The 20,794-nt window shown below is 44.8% G+C and overlaps 1 protein-coding gene across 1 annotated transcript in view; it reads left to right on the top strand.

Moving 5' to 3' along the window:
- The window catches only part of mapk8ip3 (mitogen-activated protein kinase 8 interacting protein 3), a 179,866-nt gene that overhangs the window by 109,545 nt on the left and 49,527 nt on the right, over positions 1–20,794 (top strand). Inside the window, exons 18-22 of the mRNA XM_043711093.1 lie at positions 55–105; positions 7,962–8,088; positions 11,382–11,477; positions 14,063–14,224; positions 17,495–17,651. Coding sequence (XP_043567028.1) covers positions 55–105; positions 7,962–8,088; positions 11,382–11,477; positions 14,063–14,224; positions 17,495–17,651 — 593 coding nt within the window. The remainder of the gene's footprint in view (positions 1–54; positions 106–7,961; positions 8,089–11,381; positions 11,478–14,062; positions 14,225–17,494; positions 17,652–20,794) is intronic.

The raw sequence follows: 20,794 nt of genomic DNA, 5'->3' as shown, positions 1-20,794 counted from the left end.
TATTTTCCATTATATATGTTTTGTTAATTTGAAATTTATGTTTTCTTTTTGTAGACAGAAAGTTCCTAAGGAGGAGAAGAAACCAGACCCAGATAATGAACAAGTGTACGGCATGTCAGCTGCTTGGGGTTTTACCAGGGTTAGGGGTCGCAGCTGGGGGACTTGAATTGAGGATGCTCGGGGTCCAGCCAGGCAGGCAGCTATTGAGCACTCGTCCCTTGAGGGTACCTTTACAGATGGTGTTGTTCAGGATGATATTACTGATCTTTAAAAGGCATTGTGGAGTGACTTTCATGTGAAGTCGATTCTGACAATAGGCTGCTTGGATTTGAGCTCTGGGGCTACATAAGTTTTTGAGAGTGGCTGATCTTCACTTTGACTTGTCTCGGTTTGGAAGTTCAGGTTTTAGCAAAGTGTGTGGAAGTGCATGTTTATTATTAAAGGCAAGATGTGATTGTAAGGGCTGTTCTAGGTTTGTACAGAACATTATGACTCAAAATCCATGGAAAAATCAAACAAGGTCACCGCTACTCTGAGGCTGTGCACACTTTGTTTTTACCAGTATAGCTGTCTGTGTTTATTGAGCCTAAATATTCCACATCAGCTTCTGGACAGCAACTACTGCTGTCTTTCTGGGTCAGGGGAGTAGCTGCCCTTTGTATGCAAAGTTGTGATCAGATAGATATTCAGCAACATATTCAGGACAATAGAGGGTATTTCTCACACTAACAGGTGGTGAGAGTTTGGGTCAGATGTTAATGGTTTTTATAAATTGAACTAACCTCACACACCTACTTCTTATCTCCCAGCACCTGAGAAACCCACATTAAAATCTGTAAAACTAGTTAAATCTTATTCAACTTGTTCAGACTGCAGGCTTCCTTAAAATACTGTATATACTTGTGTAAAATTTGCATTTTTTAGTCTTTTTTAAGGTTAAATTTATGGGGTCGACTATTACATGGATACTACTTTTCAGGAGCTGAAATTGATGCTACCATCCAAAATACCATATCATTAGCAGACGCCCAGTTGATCTCTAAATGAATAAAGAAAAAGAAACACAATGAATTACAGTAATTACTGGATAAAGACAGTCAAAACAAAAAAAATTAACAAGCTTTTATTTGTACGTAGAAAATGTGAAGTAGAAATATAATACGGCTTTGATTCAGTTTCATGTGAATCTTAAATTAAACATGTCAGACATAAAAGTTCATTAAAATCCTGCAAAATCACCCTGTTCAACATGTTCAGTACCAAATAAAGCTTCCTAATCATCAGGATGAATGATATTATCATGTAGATCCTCTTCATCTTTGCTGTCCTTAGTGAGAGGTTCTGCTGCTGCTGCTGCTTCTATATCATCCCAATGATAATCGTCCTCTGCACTGTCCAATGCATTCAAAATTCCACATTCCTTGAATGATTTGAAAATTGTGTCTTTTTTTAGATTAGATTACATTAGATTAGATTAGATTAGATTACATTACAGTGTGGAAACAGGCCCTTCGGCCCAACAAGTCCACACCGACCCGCCGAAGCGAAACCCACCCATACCCCTACATTTACCCCTTACCTAACACTACGGGCAATTTAGCATGGCCAATTCACCTGACCCTGCACATCTTTTGGACTGTGGGAGGAAACCGGAGCACCCAGAGGAAACCCACGCAGACACGGGGAGAACGTGCAAACTCCACACAGTCAGTCGCCTGAGGCGGGAATTGAACCCGGGTCTCAGGCGCTGTGAGACAGCAGTGCTAACCACTGTGCCACCGTGCCGCCCACTTCGTTGTCCTTCGTTGATTGATTTCCTTCCATGAACCAACAATCCATTCACAGATGGAGCCTGCACGCTGCCTCCTTTGTGTATGTTTTCTCTCCATCGTGCGTCGAGTTATTCTACTTCATTTTTACACAAAATGATGAAGGAATTTCAAAACCTCAACGAGGTATGTGACTGTATTCCACAAGAGCTACAGGGGAACTGAGCTCAGCTGAGCTGCACACAGAGGGAGGTTCTCACCTGACTCTGGTATTTTAAACTTTGGCACCAAACTGGTGTATATTGTACATCAAAACACATAATAGCACAGAAAGGAAAATTCATTTCCTCATTGTAACATTTATGTACAGGACAATACCTTGACTCACAAATGTTGATCTGTTATCTGTGAAGGCACAGATAGAGGTGATAGCCAGAGACTTTTCCCCAGGGCAGAAATGGCTGTCACGAGGGGTCATAATTTGAAGGTGATTGGAGGAAGGTTTAGGGGAGATGTCAGAGATAGGTTCTTCACTCAAGAGAGTGGTGGGTGTGTGGAATGCACTGCCAGGGGTAGTAGTAGAGTCTCAAACATTAGGGAGATTTAAGCGACACAGTTTTAAGGCAAGGAGCAGGAAGTTTGAGGAGTTTATTTTCCCACAGAAGGTGATGGAACTCACTGTCCGGAACAGTGATTTGAGGCAGAGACTCTCAGGACATTGAAAGGCTATTTAGATGAACACTTGCACAGCCATAACATACAAGGCTATGGGCCAAATGCTGGAAAATGAGATTAGAACCAATCAATGTTGGATGTCCAGCATATACATGATGGGCCAAAGGGCCTCTTTCTGTGCTGTAAGTGTGGCATGGTGGCTCAGTGGTTAGCACTGCTGCCTCACGGTGTCAGGGACCCGGGTTTGATTCCATCCTCGGGCAACTGTATGTGTGGAGTTTGCACATTTTCCCCGTGCCTGTGTACGTTTCCTCCAGGTGCTCTGGTTTACTCCCACAGTCCAAAGATGGGACGGTTAGGTGGATTGGCCATGGCAAATTATCCAGTGTCTAGGAATGTGCAGATTAGGTGAATTGGCCGTGCTAAATTGCCAATAGTGTCGAGGGATTTACAAGTTAGGTGGATTAGTCATGGGAAAATGTAGTTACAACAATAGGGCAGGCAGGTGAGTCTGGGTGCGATGCTTTGAGGAGAGTTGATGTGCACTTGTTGGGCTGAATGGCCTGTTTACACACTGTAGGAGTTCTATGGTCTGTGAATTAAAGTAAATCTTTAGGAGACAAATTGGGATTATTAAACACGGTCATGTCCACATTGAGCATGATGCAAAGGCGTCATTAAGGTCATTATTTCAAGATGTGCCTCTGTGTTCTGTATTCCTACAGGATAATTTGGGGGGAATCATTAAAAATGGGTATTGAATGGAATCATTGTTTAAAGTGTGGGGCATTATTGTAAAGAAAGGAACACATTGAATGTTGCTGGTGCTGAGGTTTTCTCTATTGCACTTTGGTTTCATTTAGCATGAAGGAGGTGCTGCAGGTATCTGCCAGGTTTGATGGATTTTTTTTCCACTTTAGCTTTCTGCCTCTGTTGATTTTGCTGCAGTTTGACTGAGGCTCTTAGAGTTTTAGTTAAATTTCAACAAAGTTCTTTTGCTCTGAATACCTCACTGCAATTATAATTAAGACTTAAATGGGGAAGCTCTTATGTCCAGTCAGGAGCTGCTGAGGAAAGGCCAGGCACCAGAATGTTTCCTTTCCTTGGATCCCAGAACATCACAAATAGGAGGAAGAGGCCCATATAGTCCCTTACACCAGCTCCACCATTCAATAAGATAGGGGCTGATCTCCCTCAGGCCTCAACTCCTTTCTTGTGCCAGTACCTCACAACACACAGCTCCTTGATATTTTAAAAGTCTATCTCCCTCCTTCTTAAATATTTCCAGTGGTTTCGCTCCCACATCTCTGTGGGGTAGAGAATTCCAGACATTCAAGAGAAGAAATTCCTCCTAAATGCTCATCACCTTATTCTGTAGCGAAATTGGAGATTTCCTTGCTAGTGGAAACCTTTCAGAACACCGAACAGTACAGCACAGGAACAGGCCCTTCGGCTCACCATGACTCTGCTGCCATGAGCTCAATCTGTACCAGGTCCAGCCCCCTCAGAATCCCCCCTCCCACTCCACCAAGGACATGCAGGTCCATGGACTCCTCCATCGCCAGACCATGGCAACACGACGGTTGGAGGAAGAGCGCCTCATCTTCTGCCTGGGAACTCCTCCAACCACAAGGGATGAACTCTGATTTCTCCAGTTTCCTCATTTCCCCTCCCCCCATCTTGTCTCAGTCAAATCCCTCGAACTCAGCACCGCCTTCCTAACCTGCAATCATCTTCCTGACCTCTCTGACCCCACCCCACTCCTGCCTATCACCCTCACTTGACCTCCCTCCACCTATTGCATTTTCAAAGCCCCTCCCCCAAGTCCTTCCTCCCTACCTTTTATCTTAGCCTGCTGGACACACTTTCCTCATTCCTGAAGAAGGGCTTATGCCCGAAACATCGATTCTCCTGTTCCTTGGATGCTGCCTGACCTGCTGCGCTTTTCCAGCAACACATTTTCAGCCCTCAGAATCTTGTATGTTTCAATAAGATCAGCCTGCGTTGTTCTAACTCCTGATGAGTAAAAAGGTCTGAACGGTATAACCGTTCTTGATTAGTCAGTCTTTCACTCCAGCAGTTGCCCTCATGAATCTCCTTTGAACTGCCTTCAGTGTCAGCATAACTTGATAGAGGCATCACATTGCCAGTTTTCAAATCCGCTGAAAACCAGTGAGCTGTGGAATCCACTATCTCTCCAGCCTCTCTCTTTGAAACCCTGAGTTGCAGGCCATCACATTCCAGAAAATTGTCTGCCTTTAGATCCACAGTTTGCCAAATACTTTGCCCCACATGATAGAGACTGTAACGTGATCAAACAAAACCCAAAGAACTCCGGATGCTGGAAATTTGAACAAAAAACAAATTGCTAGCAAAACTCAGCAGGTCTGGTAGCATCTATGGAGAGAAAGCAAGAAAAGTGAAGAAGAGTCACTAGTGCCAAAACGTCAACTCTGCTTACTCTCTACCGATGCTGCCAGACCTGCTGAGTTTCTCCAGCAATTTCTGTTACTGTTACAAGATCTTTCCTCTGTCACTTTGCTGGTCTGTTATCTTTGGGATATTTTTAGCATCCTTCCCACCATGAAAGTCATTGCAAAATATTGATTTAAATTATCAGTTGGTTCCCTGTTATCAGTTCGCTAGGTGTATCCTTCAAGGGTCCCACACCTCCTTCAGCTACTTTTTAAAATTTCTGTTAAAACCCTTTGTTTAAATATTTGTTGCTAGTTCTTTTTGTAATCAATCTTCTCTCTTTCCATTAACTTTTTAGTTATCCATAGATGGTTCCTAAATAAACTTCTCAGTCCTCTGGCCTACCACTGACACTTCCTTGCTTTACATTTTGATTGTATTTTCTCCTTGACAGCTTTTGTGAACGGTTCATCATCCTTATCAAGTTTATTTTTGACCAGAAGATGGTTTTGCTGTGCCTCATTATTAAATGTCTGCCACTGCTCAATGACTAACCTTGCCCTTGGTCTGTTTTCCAATCCCTTGTTACACAACTTTTACTGCCTAATTGTTCTTGGTTGAGTTCAAGAAACTGGTTTGAGACCAGAGTTGTTCTTGTTAAAACTGAAATTGAAATTCTACCGTGTTGTGATCACTACTATCTAGTGGGTCCTTAACTACAGAATCACTGTTTAATCCTTTCTCATTACACATTACTAGGTCTAGAACAACGTGTTCCTAGATAGGTTCTACAATGTAATGCTCTAAGAAGCAGTACCTGATGCATTCTACAAATTCACGTTAACCCTTGCACATCTGATTTGTCTGGTTAAGATGCAGATTAAGAAAATTCGTTCTGATTTTAATTACTGGTAGAGATTTTTTTAAAAAACTAGTTCTGACCCTTTCATTATATCTCTCACTGCACTGTTTATTTCTGTCTTCCTATTACAGCCTGATGGGGTGGCACGGTGGCTTATTGGTTAGCACTGCTGCTTTACAGCACCAGGGACCCGGGGTCGATTACATACAGTCATAGAGATGTATAGCATGGAAACACACCCTTCGGTCCAACCCATCCATGGCGACCAGGTATCCCAACCCAATCTAGTCCCACCTGCCAGCACCCAACCCATATCCCTCCAAACCCTTCCTATTCATATACCCATCCAGATACCTTTTAAATGTTGTAATTGTACCAGCCTCCACCACTTCCTATGGGAGCTCATTCCATACATGCACCACCCTCTGTGTGAAAACGTTGCCCCTTAGGTCTCTTTTATTTCTTTCCCCTCTCACCTTAAACCTATGCCCTCTAGTTCTGGACATCCCCACCCCAGGGAAAAGATCTTGTCTACATACCATATCCATGCCCCTCATGATTTTATAAGCCTCTATACGGTCACCCCCTCAGCTTGCGACGCTACAGGGAAAACAGCCCCAGCCTATTCAGCCCCTTCCTATAGCTCAAACTCTCCAACCCTGGCAACATCCTTGTAAATCTTTTCTGAGGCCTTTCAAGTTTCACAACATCCTTCTGATAGGAAGGAGACAGATTTGCATGCAATATTCCAAAAGTGGCCTAACCAGCCACAGGTGTCTGTGCGTTTTGCACATTCTCCCCATGTCTGCATGGCCTTCCTCTGGTTGGTCTGGTTTCCTCCCACAGTCTAAAGGGCTGGAAGGTTTGAGCTATAGGAAGAGGCTGAATAGGCTGGGGATGTTTTCCCTGGAGCGTCGGAGGTTAAGGGATGACCTTATCGAGGTCTATAAAATCATGAGGGGCATGGACAGGATGAATAGACAAGGTCTTTCCCTGGGGTGGGAGAGTCCAGAACTAGAGGGCATAGGTTTAAGGTGAGAGGGGAATGATTTAAAAAGAGACCTGAGGGTCAACTTATTTACACAGAGGGTGATGCATGTATGGAATGAACTGCCAGAGGAAGTGGAGGCTGGTACACCTAGCGAACTGATAACAGGGAACCAACTGATAATTTAAATCATTTAAAAGGCATCTGGATGGGTATATGAATAGGAAGCCATATGGGCCAAGTGCTGGCAAATGGAACTAGATTAATTTAGGATATCTGGTTGACATGGATGAATTAGACCGAAGGGTCTGTTTTCATGCTGCACATCTCTATGATTCTATGTGTAGGTTAGGGTGGATTGGCCATACTAAATTGCCCACAGTGTCAAGGGATATACAGACCGTGTTGGTTAGGCATGTGAAGTATTGGGTTACAAGGGTTCGGGTCTGAGAGGGATGCTGTCCTGAGGGTTGGTGCCGAATAGTATCTTTCCACACTATGCTATGATTTGCTTTGTGCTCAATGACTGCTGAGTACAAAGCAACTCCTAGCATAGTGTGGAAAGAGGCTATTCGTTCGATAACCATTCTTTCTATTGCGATGAAATTCCCAGTACTAACAGGCACCTCCCCAGGTCAGAATCTGAGCTGCTCGTGCTTAACTGGATCGAGAAATTGTTTAGAGGGGGGCAGAGTTACTTTCCCTGTTTAACAACTGGTTACGGCTGCCCCAGTGAGCCGATTGCATGTTAGGTTAGTTGGCTGATGGAAAGACCCAAAGAAAACTGGAGCATGCAAGTCTGATGAATGGCTGGCATCCTATAGAGCAAATCCCGGTCCGTTCAGTTCTTGCTGCTAAAATGTTGCCTTTCCAGCCACTTCAGGTCAGGTGCGATTTAAGATAAAATGTCAAAGCAAAAAGCTGCAAAGCCTGTATTTAAAAAAAAAAAAGCAGGAAGTGCAGGAAAATATTTGGCAGGTCCGGTAGTATCAACAGAGACAAACAGTGGAAGTTTCGGGTCGAAGATCATTTTGTCACAGACGCTGTGGAAATTTTTTGTGGGTGTAATGAGGTTGAAGGTGCATCTTTTGAAAAGATGTGGAGTGTTTGCGATGCTGAAGCACAAAATGTAGCTCGGGGTAGGTTTAAATGCACAGCCACTTGGATTGCCGTTTCCCCTCTCTCTCTCTCTCTCTCTCTCTCATTCCCTTGGAGTTTTCTCTGCTGACTTTGTGTTTGGTTTTCTCCGTAGCGACTGCACCTCGAGTGCTCGGCGGGAGCTGAAACGCGAGCAGTACCGCCAGGTCAGGGACCACGTCAGGAATGATGATGGCCGACTGCAGGCCTGTGGCTGGAGCCTCCCGGCCAAATACAAACAGGTACGGCCTGGAGACAGGACAGCCTCTCCCGCAGAGGGATAAAAAAAAACCCAAGATACACCACTGCTGGGGGTCAGGAGTGAAACCAGAAAGTGCCGAAGAAACTAGGCAGCATCTGCAGGGTGAGAAAGCAGAGTCCATGGTTCAGGTCCAGAGAGTTCTGACGAAGGGTCGCTGGATTTGAGACGTCAGTCTCCCTCTTTGCAGCTGATACTGGACCTGTTGGTTATCTCCAGTGTTCTGGGTCAATAAGATGTGAGGCTGGAGAAGCACAATCGGGTCGGACAGCATCGTTTCAGACTGAAACCCTTCGTCAGGACGGGGGAGGGGAAGGTCAAAAAGTGTGGCGCTGGAAAAGCACAGCCAGTCAGGCAGCGTCCGAGGAGCAGGAGAGTCGACGTTTCGAGCATAAGCTGTTCATCTGGAATGTAATACATTGCTGCTCGTCATCATTCCTGATGAGAAGCTGATGCTTGAAATGTTGATTCTCCTGCTCCTCGGATGCTGCCTGACCGGCTGTGCTTTTCCAGCACCACACTTTTCGACTCTGATCTCCAGCATCTGGAGTCCTCATTTTCTCCCCGAGGGGGAGTGGAGCCCAGAAGTAAATAGAGGGGAGGACTCCCCTCCCCTTCCCCAGTCCTGACAAAGGGTTTTCACCCAAAATGTTGATTTTCCTGCTCCTCAGATGTTGTCTGACCTGTGTGCTTTCCCAGCTTCACATCTTACTGACTCTAACTTCCCAGCATCTGCTGTCTTTACTGTCTTCAGTATTCTGTTTTCGTTAGCGCATATCTCCACATTCTGTCCTTATCCACCATGCAGTGCCTGAGATTGAAATGTTTTCAGCTAGACACAGTTACTGATTGGAATGTAGTGGAACCTATTCAAGTGCACATGCTAACACATGCTATTAGAAATTCAATAATGCCAGAGATGTTTGACATTGCAGTATGATTCCGGCTTGTTTAAATTTAGATTTTATTGTCCTGTGCACTCAAGTATAGAGTACAGTGAGAAGGATCTAATGTCATCACACACTGTGTCACCTTAGTCACAAAGGTATTTAATATTAGATTATGCAAATATTTAATTTGTCCATACATCGCTTTAAAAAAACATGGTTTAAGCTTTTCAATTTGTATTCATCCTGAAGTACCTTTTTTTTTCCTCAATTGATTTGCCTTGGGGAACGTTGGCACTCTTGCATCTATCCTGATGACTGGTGAAAAGTTTTAGTTAGGATGTCTCCTTATCTTTAGCAATACTCCAGTTCACTTAGGGGTCAGTTAGCTTAGTTGGGTGGATGGCTGGTTTGCAATGCAGAGTAACGGCGACAGCGTAGGTTCGGATCCCACACCGGCTGACGTTACCACGAAGGACTCTCCTTCTCAACCTCTCCCCTCGCCTGAGGTGTGGGGGGCCCTTTGGTTTAAACCCCCCCCCCCCCCCCCCACCAGTCATTTCTCTCTAATGAGAGAGAACAGCCCTATGGTATGGGAAGACTATGGCACTTTATCTTTTCTCATTTTCATTTATCAGCTACTTTAAGAGGATTAAAATCTCTTAAAATAGTGCGCAGGGGAATGTCCTATGAGTGTGCAGTATCTGGTATTACAATGTAAGGGTATTAGGAACGGGAGTAGGCTATTCATCTCCTCAGTTCTCATGCAGTGAGGTCATGACTGCTTCTAAACCATAAGACATAGGAGCAGAAGTAGACCATTCAGCCCATTGAGTCTGCTCTGCAATGGAACACAATCATAGTCAACCTGATATCGTCCACTCCTCTTTCCTGCCTTTTCCCCATAACCCTCACTGATTAAAGATCTGTCTGTTTCAGCCTCGAATATACTTAATGACCCAGCCTCAACTGCCCTCTGCAGTTTAAAGAAAAATCTACTATCCTCTGAGAGAAGTAATTCCTCCTCGTCTTTGTCTTAAATGGGTGACTCTTTTCTCTGGGATTATACCATCTGGTTCTGAATTCTCTCTAAGGGGAAAAAGCCTCTCCATGTTTATCCTGCCAAATCCCCTAAGATTCCTGAAGAAGGGCTTATGCCCGAAACGTCGATTCTCCTGTTCCCTGGATGCTGCCTGACCTGCTGCGCTTCTCCAGCAACACATTTTCAGCCCTCAGAATCTTGTATGTTTCACCAAGGTCACACCACACTCCTCTATGTGAGTGCATGCCCAACCTACTCAGCCTCTCCTCATATCATTTGGCTATGAATGCTTGTACTTGTATAACCCTTGGCGCCTCTATCTCCATTATAACTCTAACCTTGAACTTAAAGGACTGTCGCTCTGTGAGTACCCAATAGTCAGTGACTGTAGGAGCAGAATATGATCATGCTGTTTGTTTCTCTGGGTGCTTACCTCCGCCTGAGGCAGCTTGTGGTGATGCTTTTATTCAATTAAGAAAAGCTGTTATGGGACTCCCACTGCGTTAACCCATTTGTACTATATTATGTCCCATACATCCACCAGCCATATAATGGAACACATGTTCTGAGGTTTTGTTGCTCGGACACTTTAGAACACAATATCGCCAACTCAGTGCAGTCTAGAATATGACGAGTAGTTGTTTGGTAGAACAGAATATGAGTAGTGTTGAAAACAGGCCCATGTTATTGAAGCTTTCCACCTTGCAAACATCAGGACCATTCACAAGAATGCCTTTGAAGAGGAATGCCAACTTTTATTCCTGTCTGTGAGGACAGCGCTGATTGTTTGGCAAGTGGGAACTCTGGTGGGTGTGTTACCATGAAGAATGAAGCAGTTACTGATGATTGACAGTTAACTGCTGGGCTTGGTTCTGCTTTTGAACCAAGTAGATTGACTCCAGTCAGGGAGTTTCCTGGAGAAATGAGCAGGTGGATTTCTGTTAGCTGTTTTAGAATATGGTTGGTCGTGTGCTGTACGGTTGTGCCAGCAAAAAGGGAATGACAATAGAGTAGGCAGGAGAAATCAAAGACCCACAAACAAGAGATTAATTAATTAATTAAAAATGAATACATTTACTTACCTCAGAGCCTCTCCACCACCCTCTACTCCCACCACCTCTAAAATCTTCTCTTCAAATAAGTTCAGTTGGAAGAGTGACAAGCCTCCGATTTCTCCAAGACTAAAGTAAAGAACCTCCAAGAGGTCAAATTTATTTTGGTTATATCTGGTTCAGTGCATCTTCTCCATAAAGGATGGCACACGTTAGGTTTGTCTGTTTATAATTTTGTGGCAATGCGACACTTGAATTTTATTGAACGATAATTGGTGTCTTGCTCTTTGTCTAGTTGAGTCCAAATGGCAGCCAGGAAGACAATCGTATGAAGAACGTCCCGATCCCGGTCTATTGCCGTCCATTGGTCGCAAAGGATCCCACCATGAAGGTATCCGAGAGCCAAGACCAAAGTCTCTGCTGATTGGAATGTAGTGGAACCTACTTCAGTGCTAACCTGTTAACATCTATTAGAAATTCTGTGAGACCAGAGATGTTTGACGTTTCAGTATGATTCCTGCTTATTTAGATCTAGATTTTATTGTCATGTGCATTCGAGTATCGAGTACAGTGAGAAGGGTCTAATGTCACCACACACTGTGTCACCTTAGACACCAAGGTACTTAGGTATAAGAAATAACGTTAGAAAGGTTAAGTGTTATCTTCATAGAATAAGTAGAAAAATAAAAAAACAAGGAAATAATGTTAAAGTCCTCCTTAACGTAAATTAGATTAAAAAAGGAATAAAGTTGAAAGTTTAACAGTCTTGTTACAGATGCTATATATTGCTGACCTGTCCTTGCTTCCTTCTGGATCCAAATGAGGGAGCTCTACCCTCTCTTTTTTGAGTTCACTGAGTGATTTTTTTTTTTGTTTTGGTTTGTATCATCCCTCAGATCTAAAGGAATGGCCACACTGAATATACCACAAACACAATCTCCACTGCCCCCAACTCTCAGGACATTCTCTGGATGTTCCAGCGAAGTTCCAAATAAAGGCCATTCTGATCAGTTTGGCGGAGGAGGGGGCCAGTGCTGTTCAGAAATGTTTCCCTGGATGTGGGAACCCCAACCCTTCCCAACGCCGCCGCCACCAGCGACAGACACCAAACCAGGTTAGGTGAGGGTTGGTGTAACCTGGTACCTGGGAAGCTCCCGAAGAGCTGTTTATGTCTGACCGGTTCCTGCCAACTCCGGGTCAGCAAGAGGTTGCTCTCACTTCCCAGACTAGCCCACAGAATCACATCCTTGTCATTTTATGTTCTGAAGCCACAGGGCAAGCTTCCCTTTTTAGATTTGCCCTCCTGTTTCCGGACCAATCCTGTAAGGCCTATAGACACCTAACTTGAGGTAGCAATGAGAACAACACAAATATCTCTTTACCCCAGCTCCTGCGCTGACCCCACGAGTCTGAAAGAACTAGACTTTAGGAACATTGAAAATGGGAGAAGGAATAGGCAACTTGGCCCTTTCAAATCTGCTTGGATATTCTTCGGAACTGAAGTAGGCCATTCAGCCCGTCGGGCCTGTTCCACCATTCAGAGAGATCATGGCTGATGTGTGAATTAACTTCATATTACCTGCCTTTGGCCCATATCCTTTAATACCTGTGCATATCTATCTCCACTTTAAAATTAACTACTGATACAGCATCAATTGCCATTTGTGGAAGAGAGTATCAAATATGTCCCATCCTTTTTGTGTGGAAGTGCTTCCCAATGTCTGAATGGTCTGGCCCTAATTTGACATGATCCTAGCTGATCATCCAACTCAGACCCCACTTCCTTTGATCCCTTTAGTCCTAAAAACTATATCTAATTCTTTCTTAAAAGCCTCCAGTGTTTTGGCCTCAACAATTTCCTGTGGCAGAAAATTCCACACACTCCCTACTCTTTCTGAGTGAAGAAATTTCTCCTGATCTCGATCCTAACTGGCCTATCCTGTATCCTAACACTGTCACCCCAAGTTCTGGACTGCCTGATCATCAGGAACATCCTTCCTTCCTGCATTTACCCTGTCCTACCTTGAACATTTTATTGGTGTAACCTTATGATGCCAATGGTCATGTACCGTTGTCATTATGAACAGCCAAAAGCTATACTTTTATGAACTCCGAGACCCACAGTGAGACACGAGGACCTGTAATTTTATTTGTACAGCAGAGTAATACAGAATTCTGCACAGAAAGCAAGAATTTGAGAGCGTCTACTTTCACCCTTTCACTCCTTTCACTTGATAATTTCGATGACACTCTAGGGAAAAATAACTGTGGATGACATCGCATTAGACCTGGGAATTTAGGTGGAATTTAAATTCCACCTAATTTACCAAACATTCCCCTGTCTACCAACTGACCATCTTCAAAATAAAGTCAATATCCGACCTTTGTGAGCAAGTGGTTAGGATTGGAAAAGGAAGGATAATGTCAATCCTCTCCCTTTCTTGATATCCTAAGCTGAAGTCCACTACTGTATTCGCCTGAACTCTTCGTGTGAAGACAAGACCAAGGGGTGGCATGGTGGCTCAGTGGTTAGCATTGCTGCCTCTCAGCGCCAGGGACCCAGGTTCGATTCCAGCCTCGTGTGACTGTATGGAATTTTCACATCCTCCCTGTGTCTGCGTGGGTTTCTTCCGGGTGCTCTGGTTTCCGCCCACCGTCCAAAGATGTGCAGGTCAGGTGGATTGAACATGCCCAGTTTCCCAGTGTCCAGGGATGTGTGGGGTTAGGTTGGTTAACCATGGGAAATGTGAAGCTGTAGGAATAGTGGGATTGGTCTGGGTGGGCTGCTCTTCGGAGGGTCGATGTAGACTTGATGGGCCGAATGGCCTGCTTCCACACTGTAGGGATTCTATAGAAATGCTCATTGAGGAGCATTCGTAGGTGTCGGTGTTTTCAGCCATTCTGTACTCTGTGTAAGTTTGGAGACCGTTGCTGTGATGTTTTCCGTCACCAGTGTTGTGTTGGTTTTGCTCCCAGCTTTGGTGTGCAGCCGGTGTGGATCTGACCGGCTGGAAGCCCCAGCGTGTGGACAACGGGAATGAGCTAGGCCGCTCGCGTAGCTGTGACCCCCTCACCTCCGACACCGAGAAGGATGGGAAGAATAGCAGCAGCCATAGCTCGCCCGATAAAAACAAGAAGGTAAGTGAAAATTGGTGCACAGTTAACAATCAAAGGGTGGCAGACCACACCAGCGCCTTAGTATGTGACGATACCGCTGCATTTACGATCTGACCCCGGTCCTTTAGCTATGTAAATATAAATGAAGAAGTGACGATGCTGGAGAAACACAGAGAAATTGCTGGAGAAACTTAGCAGGTCTGGCACCATCTGTGGGTAGATATCAGTGTGAACGTTTCGACTCCGATGACTCTGTTGACTCTGCTTTCTCCCCACGAATGCTGCTCAGCCTGCTTAGGTTCTCCAGTAATCTCTGCCTTTGGCTCTAGTGTTGGGTAAGAGAGCATGGTTCTGATTTTCATCACTTTCTGTATTGTACCCAAGACAAAGCAGCAGCTTGAAATAAAAAGAGGGATAGAATCATAGACATGTACAGCACAGGAACAGACAGTCCCGTCCAACTTGTCTATGCCAACCAGATATCCCAACCCAATCTAGTCTCATTTGTCAGCACTTGGCCCATATCCCACTAAACCCTTCCTATTCATGTACCCATCGAAATGCCTTTTAAATGCTGTGATTGTACCAGCCTCCACCACTTCCTCTGGCAGCTCATTCCATACAAGCACCACCCTCTGTGTCAAAAAGTTGCCCCTTCGGTCCCTTTTAATCTTTCCCCTTTCACCCTAAACCTATGCCCTCTAGATCTGGACAACCCACCCCAGGGAAAAAACCTTGTCTATTTACCCTATCCATGCCCCTTATGATTGTAAGGTCAGCCCTCAGACTCTAACACTCCAGGGAAAACAGCCCCAGCCTATTCAGCCTCTCCCTATAGCTCAAATCCTCCAACCCTGGCAATATCTTTGTAAATCTTTTTTGAACCCTTTCAAGTTTCACAACATCCTTCCGATAGGAAGGAGAGTAGAATTGCACACAGTATTCCAAAAGTGGCTTAACCAATGTCCTGTACAGCTGCAACATGACCTCCCAACTCCTGTACTCAATACTCTGACCAATAAAGGAAAGCATACCAAATGCCTCCTTCACTATCCTATCTACCTGTGGTCCACTTTCAAGGAACTATGAACCTGCACTCCAAGGTATCTTTGTTCAGCAACATTCCATAGGACTTTACCATTCATTGTATAAGTCCTGCTCTGATTTGCTTTTCCTAATTGCAGCACCTCATGTTTATCTAAATTAATCTCCACTTCTCACCCCATTGGCCCATCTGATCAAGATCCAATTGTGCCCTGAGGTAACCTTCTTTGCTGTCCACTACACCTCCAATTTTGGTGGTGTTTGTTCTTTTTTTTTAGAAAAATAATTCAGTCCAGATTTTTGCAGACCCTTCTCAACTGAGCAGAGCCATTTCTGCACAAATGCCCCCTTCCCCACTCTGTGACACTTTCACATTCAGGGATGGTGGGTGGTATCAGGACCAAATGGATTTGGGCCACGGAACTGCTTGGTTCCCGGAAGACAGACTGGTCACCTCTGCCGTCTGGGAACTTCCAATCGTATGAGCGACTGTTAGAACCTCTAACCTCAGAATCACTCCTCATGCACCGCCGCCGCCTCAATGCCACTCACTTGGCACACACTATCTACTCAACTGTATGAAAATACTTGGGGTGTAGGTGTGGGTCAGAGGAATTCTATAGCGAGTAACTCTCCTCCTGTCTTACCCTAATTTCCATCCACTATCTACATGGCTGAAATCAGGGGAGCTGGTCACAATGTTGCTGGACTAGGAATACAGAACCTCCAAATAATATTCTGGGCACGTGGGTTCAAATCTGACCATGGAAGGCGCTGTACAAATGCAGGAGCAGAAAGTGGGCCTGATGACAGTTTCTGTAGACTACCTTGTAAATAGCAAGGGGGCATAGAGATGGCATGGTGCCCATGGAGCAACATCCATGGTCCCTTTGTTAAAGAGCCTCTTGACTGGTTCCTGACCTTGGGTCACAACTCCCTCTCAGGGGCCATAACCAAGGTGTCCTCGAGAGGTTGCTCTGCCTCCATGTGGGCTGAGGAAGGAGGAGATGTTGGTGTGAGATGCCGACTCCATGATGGATCCAGGTTGTGTGTGCAGTCTGAGGGCTCACTATCCAAACCCTTAACCTGCTCCGGTGATATTTCTGGTGCCAGGAAATGGGGCTGTCAGTCCCAGAGTTGAGTGTGGTGCTGGAAAAGCACAGCAGATCAGGCAGCATCCGAGGAGCAGGGGAATTGATGTTTGAGGAATAAACCCTTCATCAGGCTTTGGGCTTATGCCCGAAACGTCGATTCTCCTGCTTCTCAGATGCTACCTGACTTGCTGTGCTTTTCCAGCAACACACTCTTCGACTCTGATCTCCAGCATCTGCAGTGCTCACTTTCTCCCTGTCAGCCCACACGCCATTTTCAAAGCCTCTGCATTCGACCCTAACTCCGTGCCACCCTAGTCCTCGGTTTCTCCGAGGTTTGCGTTGGGAATCTATGTTCTGTCTTTAGCAAATATGTTGGTCTTGGGAGCTGCAGAGGTTCACAGACATGTCTCAGTGGCAACCCCCACCTCCGCATCCGCTGCTCCCAGCTTCCATTTGATAGCCTTAAGCCCAGGTCCCACCTTATACCGAGGATGTGCTGTATAAGTTGCTGCCGTTTCAGACAGTGCATTAGCCGGAGATCTGGCCTGCATTCCGTGTGGCTGCGTGTAAAAGTGCCTGTGGCGTTGTTGAAATCGGAACAAAGTTCTCTTGTTCTGACTAATATTTATCCTAAAGCCGTGCTGTAAAACAGATCAAAATATAAAAATAAAATCCTGCAGATTCAGGAAATCTGAAATGAGTACTGGGCAGGTCATGCTGCATGTGTGTAAGCACAAAGCTGAGTTCATGTTTCAGCCTGATGGACTCTCATTGGAAACTGCAGTAGCTTACCTGCTCATTACCTCATGGTTGTTTGTGGGACCATGCTGTGTTTCCGACATTACAGCAGGACTGTATTTCAAAAGTACCTCTGGTTATAAAGAAAATTCTGACTTAGTGAAAAGTGCTATATAAATGCCAATCATTTTGCAAATGAAGCAATTATGAATGGAAAAAGGAATGTTTGCAAATCCCCTCACTCTCTGTTTTCTCTTCGCGCACGCTCTTGGTCTCTCCACAGTTGCGCGTGTTCTCATTCTCTTTTGGTCTCGCGCACACACAATCTCTACATGAGTACAGTGTTCACCAAGTTTGTGCTGTGGGGTGAATGCTTGGTCCGTTCTTTGAGTTTCTCTGTGATTTCTTCCTCCAGACTTCCAGTGCTGAGGACGTCTCGAGCCGTGTGTGGATCTGCACTAGCACACACTCCACCAGTAAAATTGTCATCATTGATGCCAACCAACCTGGCACCATTATGGATCAGTTTATAGTGTGTAATGCCCATGTGCTGTGTATCACCAGTGTTCCAGGTGAGTGCTGTACTGAACAGATATTCTGGAATATTGGGCCTGTCCGTTCAGGATAACTGCAGTAAGACTGATTTGTTGCGGAATGTGTACAAGCAAAATACTTTATAGCTGGTTTTAGAAATTACGTTTATAATTAAAGAATTTATAGATTATCATACATCAAGCCAAATGTTTGGGCCTATCTGTTTCACAAGAGCAGAGAAAATAGGAGCAGGAGTAGGTTATTTGGTTCTTTGAGCCTGCTCTGCAGGAAGGTGACCCTTCCTTGGAAGCGGACCCAAAATCTGATTTCTCTTCTCAGATGCTACTAGACCCGCTGAGCTTTTCTAGCAGCTCCTGTTTTCATTTCTGATTTATAGCACCCGTAGTTCTTCTGGTTTTTATAAAGCTTGGAGGGATATGGGCCAAATGCAGGCAAATGGGTCTAGCTTGGAAAACCTGGTCAGTGTCGATGAGCTGGGCCAAAGGGTCTGTCTCTGTGGTCTGTGACTCTGTGATAGATTCCTTCCCTCAAGGACCTTGGCAAACCAGTTAGGTTTTTTTCCTGACCATCAACAACAGACTCATGGTAGTCAATAGACTTTTAATTTCAGATTTCTTTTTTTTTTTAATTGACTTCAATTTCCACCATCTACTGCTAAGCGGGGATTTGAACTGCAGCCCCAGAACATTACCTGGATCTTTGGGTTAATAATTGAGCAGCAAGGCCTCATCTGTCCAATCTGATGGCCATAACAGTTCCCACAACATTAAAAAGCCAGGGATTATCCCAAGTGTTGATCCTTCAACCAAAGTTGCATCCAAAAAAAAACTTAGCCCATAGTTATTGTGTCGCTGTTTGTAGTTCCCTTGCTGCGTACTCTATATTATAGCAATGACTGCACCTTCAAATAGAACTCCATTGGCTGTAAAACTTTGTAGTCATCCAGTGGTCAGTAAAACAGTACGTAAATACAAGTGTTTTCTTGGTTTAGAGCAGCAGTGTGTTACTCAGACATCTGTTTGCTCTGTTAGCCAGACAGTTGTGGATGGATTGAAGGGAGGTGCTAGCCTAGTGGTATTATCGCGAGAGTATTAATCCAGAAACACAACTGGAGTTTCCACTTCAAGTCCCTTCACAGCAGATGGTGGAATTTGAATTCAATACCTGGAATTAAGAAACGGTTGTCAATTGTTGGACGAGCCCATCTGGCTCCCTAAAGGCAAACTGCTGTCCTCACCTCGTTTCTAGCCTACACGTGACTCTCCAAAGCCATGTAGTTGACTCTCAACTGCCCTCTGAAATGGTCTAGCAAGCTAATTCATTCAAGGGAAGCCAGAGAGAATTAAAAAAGGATGATGTCAACCGAAAGAGCAATAGAAAATAAAGAGAAATTTTGGAGTTACACTGTTGGCAGAATAATTGGAGTGTAAGCTGTTGTCTCCTGATCACCACTGCAATTGGACGGATCTGACCACTCAGGTTGGTTTTGAGACTGATTGCCTTAAAAGATTGGATTCCAAGAAATTTAGCATGATATCTTAATTTTCCACCTCTGTATCAAGATTTATCATGAACAAGGATTGGGAATACTGTTTGCCTAGCTCAATTCTTTGGCTAGAGGACACACTGAAGCACAAATTTTGGACTGCATGCCTTTACCCCAGAACCAAGGGGTCACAGTCTAGGGATACGGGATTGGCCATTTAGAACTGAGATGAGGGGAAATTTCTTCACCCAAAGAGTAGGGAGTCTGTGGAATTCTCTGCCACAGAAAACGGTCGAGGCCAAAACATTGAATGTCATCGAGAAGGAGTTAGATATAGCGCATAGGGCCTGGGTACTGAGTTGGATAATCAGCCATGATCATACTGACTGGCAGAGGGGGCTCAAAGGGCAGAATGGTCTACTCCTATTCCTATTTTCTGCGCTTCTATGTTTGTGATGCTGGTTACATAAATAAGGCTGAAATATACCTAGTGTCAGTTTGATACCCTGTATTCCAGTTACATGCTCTGGTTTTAGAAATAGTACCTATCAGTGAAGACATGATCACAGGCATATCTCCAGCAGTCCTCGGAAGGTTTTGTTTTATAATTTGTGATCTGGAATGGCCAAATCATTGAGAGAATCATGTTTGCGATTTCCCAATGTGTATGTGGCTATCTGGGTGGCTTTGTATTAGGAATGTGTTCCATTGTGTTGCAAGATATTAACTATGTTGGGAATTTGCTGTATTGCTGGTGGATACAGGGGCTGCATAGCCATGTCATGGGCAGTTTGATTCCTGGGTAATAATATCTCTGAGAAGCCCACACACACCACTTGTCTTCGCCCTGGATTGAGTGACATTGTTCTCAGGTTCTTAACTGGCACCACTTCCTCAAAATCCCCCTCCCTCCACAACCGACACTCAGTAGCAGCAGTGTGTGCTACCTACAAGATGCACTGAAGAAATTCACCAAAGATCTTCAGACTGCACTTCGAGACCACTTCTGTCTAGAAGGACCAGGGCAGCAGATACGTGGCAATGACTATCCCCTCCAAGCCACTCACCATCCTGACTTGGAAATATACTGCTGTTCCTTCACTGTCGCTGGATCAAAGTCTTGGAACTTGCTCCCCAACAGCATTGTGGGCCTACCTACAGCACATAGACTGCGGTGGTTCAAGAAGGCTGCTCACTCCCACCTTCTTGAGGGCAACTAGAAATGGGCAATAAATGCTGACCAGCCAGCGATGCCCACATCCCTTGAGTGAATAAGAAAAGTGATCAGATTGTGAACAGTTTCTACAAAATAAAAGGACCATCCTTGCTGACGGTGTAACAAATTAACCTGGGATACGTGTGTCAAGTTAATGGAGAGCTGCAGTGTGTTGAGAGTATAACATCCCTGCCTATGCCTGGCTGTTGCTGCATTAATGGCACTTGGTTGCACTGTCAGGATAATCCTGATCCCCTTGCTAAAACCACATATTGGTGAAGAAAGGAGAAAGGTGGAGTGTAGCTGCTGACCTCTGGGCTTCCCAGCTGTTGTTGCAATGCCTCAAGATGTTGCAGATTAACCGTCACCTTCGGAGTCCTGTCTGACTTGCCACTGAGCCACTCCATCCCTCCAACGGGTGCTAGATCGTTGCTCATTCTGTAGGAAACCACAATATG

This window comes from Chiloscyllium plagiosum, chromosome 21 (genome assembly GCF_004010195.1).
Source record: "Chiloscyllium plagiosum isolate BGI_BamShark_2017 chromosome 21, ASM401019v2, whole genome shotgun sequence".
Taxonomy (NCBI): Eukaryota; Metazoa; Chordata; class Chondrichthyes; order Orectolobiformes; family Hemiscylliidae; genus Chiloscyllium; species Chiloscyllium plagiosum.
Note: the sequence above shows the minus strand (reverse complement) of the source record. Positions and strands in the feature narration are given on the sequence as shown.